The sequence below is a fragment of the Cupressus sempervirens genome, chromosome 3, assembly GCF_028749045.1.
Source record: "Cupressus sempervirens isolate cs-2001-9-10 chromosome 3, ASM2874904v1, whole genome shotgun sequence".
Classification (NCBI taxonomy): domain Eukaryota; kingdom Viridiplantae; phylum Streptophyta; class Pinopsida; order Cupressales; family Cupressaceae; genus Cupressus; species Cupressus sempervirens.
The window spans coordinates 585,593,936-585,601,235 of record NC_143120.1 but is presented as its reverse complement, the minus strand read 5'-3'; the positions used below and the strand labels follow the sequence as shown (position 1 = coordinate 585,601,235).

General features: G+C 40.5%; 1 protein-coding gene across 1 annotated transcript; it reads right to left on the bottom strand.

The window, feature by feature from the left end:
* Nucleotides 1–4,855: 4,855 nt before the first annotated feature.
* LOC149567791 (uncharacterized) lies at nucleotides 4,856–5,572 on the bottom strand. The gene has a single exon (XM_089816673.1). It carries the CDS (start codon nucleotides 5,570–5,572, stop codon nucleotides 4,856–4,858), a length of 717 nt encoding a protein of 238 aa, XP_089672799.1.
* Between the last annotated feature and the right edge of the window lie 1,728 nt (nucleotides 5,573–7,300).

Sequence of the window (7,300 nt, the reverse complement as noted above, 5' to 3'; positions counted from 1 at the left end):
TTTATGGGTTTTTTTCTAGCTTCCTTCAACTTGTGTCTTTTGTACATATGATTATGGAGTAGAGGGGGTTCTGCATAACTTCAAATAATTCCCTTTTTGAAGTATGATTTTGCAAATCCTATCATCATTAAAAAGATGTTATGCTGGTGCCATGGATTTTCTCCTTTTAGATTAGCTCAATCGCCATTGTTGGAAAAACATTGTTGCTTCCCCATGTCATCACCGAGTTGCTAGCAACCACTTCATTGGTGAACTAGTCAGCGACTGTATTTGCTTCACAATAAACATGGTTGATGTGGTTGTTTTAAAATTTCCTTAAGTCTGATTTTAGGTCCTCAATAATGCTTTTGATGGTCTAGGAGGGTTTAGTGACTCCTAAAATGTAATTTATTATATTTAAGGAGTCACCTTCAAGTCACAGCTGCTCAATCCCTAAGGCCAGGGCCAACTTAATAGTGAACCTAGCAGGACTGGCTTCAGCTAAATGATTGGTTTCATGGCCAATAGAGGAAGAGATAGCAACAATGCCACCTCTCGAACTATTTCTTATGTTACCTTCGCATCTAGCTAGACCTGGATTCCCCTTGGCTGCCCCATCAAAATTGGCTTTATGCCAGTTCTTAGGGGGAAAAGACCAAATAGCCTCCTATCTTCTTTTGATCCTATCTTCTTTCCTGGCTTTATTGTTCCCTCCAACCTTTATGTCTCGTTCTCTGGTTATGGCATAGTTCTTTATCATAAGGCTTTTAGTTTTCTTAGCTATTATAACCTCAGGGGCTTCTCTATCTCTGAATATTCTATTGTTGTGCTCCTTCCAAATTCTCCAATAGAAGTGTGGGAGGATCTAGGACCTCAATAACTGAGATTTCAATCCTTGGTGGTGGCTTCTCCACTGACTAAAGAAATTCTGGATGCAAGTTGGAGGGCACTAGTTGAAGTCCAAGTTAATAGTCAGATGGCTCCACACCTTAGAGGAGAAGGGGTAGTGGATGAACATATGATTAATTGTTTCCAGATCTTGCTTATAGAGGCAACATCTATTAGGTAAGATTTGGCCTCTCTTGGCTAAATTATCTTGGGTGAGGATTTTATCTTGTAAGAGGAGCCAGAAGAAAATGTTTATCTTAGGCGTAAGCCCAGGGATCTAGGCTTTGGCCTAGATAGGTTTCTTCTCTTTACTCACAAGGGATAGATAGCTAGAGGCCACAGAGTAAAGGCACCCTGAAGAATCTCCCCAAACTAAAGAGTCACCATTCTAGTTGATGAAGATGGCATTCAGAGAGAAAATTAAAGGCTTGAGGTCCTATGAAAGTTCAGTTACATTGTGTCATTCATTACCATTTTTGTAGTTCCTTACCATCAAACTGTATCTGCCAATACATTGATCAGCCCACCTACCAAATATGGGGTGATTAATGAGGGGTTCTTGACATAGCCAGCTATCCTTCCAAAAAAGGATTTTGTCTCCCATTCAAACTTTCCATTTAGCCCTAGATTTAGCAAGGGGTAGCACCTTCAAGATCCCATTCTAAATGTGGGATCCCGTTGGCAGCGCAGCCCCTTGAAATATGGAGTTAAGAGATAGTCTACCCAAATATTTCTTAGTCAGAATATCCCTCCAAACACTTATGCTTTGGAAGATGCACCAAGGATGTTTAGCTAAAAGGAATTGATTGAGGTCAAAAAAATTTCTAATACCAAAACCTCCTTGGCTTTTGGGCTAGCAGACTAGGTCCCAAGCAACCAGGTGGTATCTCTTGTGGTCATCAGTTCCCATCTAGAGAAAATCCCTTTGAATCCTCTCCATTCTTTTCACAAACTTAACTGGAATCCTAAAAAGACCGAGGGCATAGGTAGGGAAGTTCTGGAGAATAGAGCTAACCAGAGAGCATTTTCCAGCTTGACTGAGGGTGGCCCCTTTCCAACCTACAAGTTTCTTGTTGAAATTGACTATAATGCTGATCCAAAAGGAATCTGGAGGTTTCATTCCAAGAGGTAGCCCAAGATAAGTCACTGGCAGGGACTCGATGCCACATCCTAGGATGCGAGAAATTTTCCTCTACCTCTCCAAAGGGGTATTGAGGAAGAAAACCGAACTCTTATCCAAATTGATAGACTATACTAAGCCCCTGGTGTAGGAGTTCAGAATGCATTTGAAAGTCCTAGCCTCCTGAACAAAGGCTTCACCCCCTAAGATAGTGTCATCCACAAATTGCTGGTGGGTGAAAGTAGAGGGTCCCGAAGAAGGCCTTAGACCTTTCAAACTCCTATCCCAAATCTTCTTTTGGATGATTCTGCCCAGGCATTCTACCAAGATGAAAAAAAGGATAGGAGAAATGGGGTCACCCTACCTTAAACCCCTTGAGGGGGAGAAGAAAGGAGTGGGGAGATCATTAACCAGAATAGACAAAGAGGGAGAAGACACGAGCTAAGAGATGAGCTTGCATACCTGAGCATCGAGACCAAAGGTCCATAGGACAACAAAGAGGAAATACTAGTCAACCCTATTGTAAGCTTTAGACAAGTCTAGTTTGAGAAGGAAACCTTCCTTAGTGCCCACCTTAAGAGAGTGGATGACTTCATGAACCGAGATGATGGAATCAAGGATCGGCCTGCCAAGGACAAAGCCAATTTGCTGGGGTTAGATGATTAGGGGAAGAATGTCGAGGAGTCTGGAAGTGAGAACCTTGGAAATGATCTTGTAGAATGAATTGCAGAGGCTAATGGGCTTGAATTTGTCTAAAGAGTCAGCTCCCAAAATCTTGGGGATGAGGACTAGAAAAGTAGCATTAAGTTCTTTGAGTAGATTCCTAGCCCCAAAGAATTCTTGAACTACCTTTACCACATCCTTCTTAACCACATTCCAATAAGTCTAAAAGAAGAAGGTAGGGAAACCATCTAGGCCCAGAGCTTTATCTCTCAGGAGGGAAAAGAGAGCCTGGTGAATTTCCTCCAAGTTGGGGATTTCTTTCAGCAAGGAATTATGATGATCTTGTAGCAGGGGGGGATGGATACAAGATATCCTCTTGATCAAACATAGAGAGGGAGGGATCAGCTATGAAGAGAGAGTAGAAGTAGCAAACAACTTCCTTTGCTATCTCTTCTTCCTTAGAAACTAGAACCTGGCCCTTTTTTATATTAGATATCCTATTGTTAGCCCCATGCTTAAGGGTGGTCAGGTGAAAAAATTTGGTGTTACAATCTCCTTCTTTCAACCAACTAAGTCTAGATCTTTGTTTCCAATAAAGCTCTTCCTTAGATATGATGTTATGCAAATCCGAGAGGATAGCCTTTTCCTCCTACCTATTGTGAGCGGTATATCTGGAGAGCTAGATTTCTTCGTAAATAGAATTGAGCTGATCAATTTTCTTGTCTTTCTCTTGGAAAATGTGGCCAAAATTAGTTTTGTTCCAAGATTTTATGTTCATTTTCACATTTTTCAGCTTGTGGGCAACTCTGTACATAGCAGTACCATCTACCTCAAAGTTCCACCAAGAAGAGATTTTTCCTTCCAGCGCTAGATGGGAAAGCCACATTTTCTCAAAGTGAAAAGGGAAGGCCCTTTTGTTAGATAGGGGGGAGATAGAGGGAGAAATCAGGGAGTGATCGGAACTCGCCCTAGGGAGGAGGGATAATCTGCAAGAATGGGAAAGAAGCTATTTAGGAGATATGAGGGCTCTGTCAAGGTGAACCTGAATGCTATCTCCCCCAACTATCCTATTAGACCAAGTGAAACTTCCCCCTTGAAGGTCCATATCCAAGAATGAAAGATTATGAATGAACAATGTGAGGTCACACTTACTGTCTTGATCCAGGGCAAGACCCCCCCATTTGTCAGCATCAGAGAGAGGTGAGTTGAAGTCCCCCATGATAATCCCTTTGTTAACATTGCAATTGGAAAGAATGTCAAGGAGCTTGACCAAAAAACAATTCCTTTCCTTCTTGGTGTTGGGGGCATATAGGTTTAGGATTAGCCAGGAGTCATTGCTATGGATGTGAGATACCTCACACAAAAGAGCATTGTAAGTGCTGAAAAGAGTAGATAACTTGAAGGCCCTAGAGTTATACAAGATTAGTACTCCTCTAGAAGCACCTTTCCAATCTAATGCTTCATAGCTAAAAGCTTTATTGAAGGATATCCTCTTAACCAGGTCCCTTTTCATCTTAGTCTCCTGTATCATCAAAAAATTGGGTCTATGGTCTCTAATCATATTACTGACTTGATTCTATTTATGAGCCCCATTTAGGCCCCTTATATTCCATGAAATGACTTTCATTTCTTACTTCCTGAGAAATCCTTGATGGTTCTTTTGCTCCCGTCTACCAGGTTCCTTTTTGTTTCTTCTTGTAGAAGCTGATTTGAGTTCTTTCTTCCTACTCCCTTGGGGGTTATCCCAACGTTAGCTTTGACCCTACTTCTGGTAGAAATTGGAGATAAAGGAGGTAGGACATTGTTCTAGTTCTTCTAGTTCTTCTTTTTCTTCTTTACCATGTACCAGTCATTTAGGTTTACTATCACACTGCTTTCTAACTGACCTTCCCACTAGGTGATTTGGTCTGGATCCATGTTTTTAATGAGAAGATGGAGCTTGGCCTCTAACCCTTTGGGAGTAGAAGGTTCTTCCCCCTTCAACCCTAAATGGGTCTAAGCATTAGTGATCTTATGGGGAAGAATATTATCCTAGCTCTCCTTTGCTTTTGGAATAATCCAGGCTAGGGCTTCCTACCCCAAACTAAGCTGCTTTGTTGCTTCCAAAAATGGAGCTTGCTCCTCTGTGAAACTAAGCTACTCTATTTCATCCAAATGTGGAGCTTGCTCCTCTACAAGTCCCATGGCTTGGGAGTGGGGATTTTCCTACATCTTTGGAGCCTCCATCGAGGTTGAGATTGGAATCTCCAAGGCAGGACCCTTCTCGAGGGGGGTAGCACTTACCTGCTCCTTGGGAATGTCCTTCTTAGGAATATCCTTCAAGGCTTTATCCTTCTGGCTAATAGCCTTCCTCCCCAATGCCACAAAAAGTTTGTGCCTCCAGAGCAACTTCATTTTACCCTTACTATAAGGGCAAGATGATTGCTTCTTGGCTTGGTCAGAGATGACTAGTTCCATGGGCAACTTCTTTGCCACACTGGGGCATTGGTAGGCCTTATGACCAGCCTTCAAGCAAAGGAAGCATGCAAAGGGGATAGTTTTGTAAATGATTTTCTGGTTGTCCACCCCTAGTTTAGAGTGAAAAGCAAAAAACTCAGGCATGTCTATTCCTTCACTCACCCTAATGCATATGTTAGCGTAATTAAGATGACATTTAGAGGCAGAGATCAGATCCATTGAGACAAGTTCGCCAAAGGTCCTCAAAATCTCCACAAAGACGTCCTCATTCCAATATTCTAACAAAAAATTTGGTAGTCTAACCCACACAAGAGCTTGAACAAAGAAATAATCATTCAAGCTCATTTTGGATGACCACTTCTGAAGCACAAGGGTAGAGCAGCCAAAGGCCCATTGCCCTTCACATAGAATGCTGGCAAGGTCTTCCAAGCATGTAAAGTCAAAAAACATGAAACCTTTTGCCATTGACATGACTGAGACCTAACCTTTGAGAGCCCATTTTTGTTTGATGAACAACCTGATGTCATCAATGTTCAATCTAGGTCCCAAAAATCTCCCAACCAAAGTAGAAGCCATGGCCCATATGTTGTGATCCACTATCTCATTCAGAATGGCAATCGTGCAAGAACCTTTCTCAGAATCCTAGATAGTTTTAACAGGCAGGAAAGAGGACTTACCTAAAGGTTTTACCCTGAATAACGAAGACCATTTTGTAGTTCCTAGCTTGTTTTCTTTTGAAACCAAAGGAATCTTAGCCGCTTTCTTGGGATGGACAATTGGGCCCCCCTCCATGCTTTTTGACTGATCCCCTGTGCCAAGATCTGCCAATGTGCCTCCATCTTGCTATTCATGTTATAGACTAGGGACCTAAAATTGGCCATTCGAGGAGATCCCGCCCTTGCAGGAATTCAAAATTTGAAAGCTTCCACTCCCACTGCTCTCGCTTCCCATTTCAAAAAAGTTTATCAATTGTTATTAGAGAAACCTAGTGTTGACAAAGCATCAAAAGCATATTATTGGAAAGAAAACAATATGTTATTTCTAAGTGACAATATAAAGAGTTTGATTGAAGATTTGACAAATCTAAGCTGAAAAAGTTATTTTCTTGAATTGTGCGAAGCATTGTAAAGATAAGTATGATGAGCTAGTGGCACAAAATTCAAGGTAAATAGTTTGAAGAAAAAATTGAAGAGGATTGTTGGAGAAGTTTCTAGAAGGGAACACAATGAAAAGGAAGGAGGATTCAATGAATCTAACCTAACCCTAAGATGGAAGATTTTGATGAAGTGAAAAAAGATCAAAATTCTCTATATAAAGAGATAACATGCTAGAAGCAAAGTGTTAGAGTGTGAACCACAGATAGATAGGGATTCTTGAAGTGTTGCTTTATATGGGGGCTCAAGGAATGAACCTACAATTGACATACTAATCATGAAGGCTTAAGGAGGTGAAGGCTTGAAGGGTGAACAAGAAATTAGAGACAAAGAGGAATGAATTCATGAATAATGGAGAGTTGAATGAGAGATCTGTAATCTAAAAGTGAGTTGATTTGTTATCAGATCAAGTCCTACTATTACTTTCTAGCAATTGTATTAGTTTGGTTAAATCCTTTGAATTAAGGTTGACCTAATAGTCATGAGTAAATTTATTTATAGGGTGAAATTCTAATGGAGTGTTCTAAAGTCCTCTAACAAGGCTCACTTTTAATAGAGTGATTGAAATCCTTTAATCAAGGTCACTTTTAACAGTGTGTATTGTAACCTTTAACAGGGTTGGCTCCTCATATGGCTCACTTCAGAAGAGTGAAAATTGGTAGCATGTTATTGGTGGTTTTCCCAAATTGATGGTCCATGTTAAATGCTTGTGTCAAATTGTGTGATTGAATTTGTGGTATTTCATGTTTACATTTATGCAAAGTTCATTTTACCTAGGACAATAATATACTAAGGTTTGAGATATTGAATGATTTAATCAATGCATGCACTTGTATTTGTTAAGTATTCAAAAGTTTTATTTGTACATTTGGACCTTGGATAACTAGTTCACCTCTCTTCTCAGTTATTCTAAATTATTCCAATAATTGGTATCAGAGTGCTTGGTGCTTGTGAAGGAAATTTTTTGAAGGTACTTGAAGCTAAAGATCAAGATGTATAGAAAGGAGGTGCCCAAGTTAAACAAGGAAAACTGTCCTAC

Coding starts and splice junctions, on each gene's coding strand:
- LOC149567791 (XM_089816673.1), bottom strand. CDS start 5,572: ATGGCAAAAGGTTTCATGTTTTTTGACTTTACATGCTTGGAAGACCTT.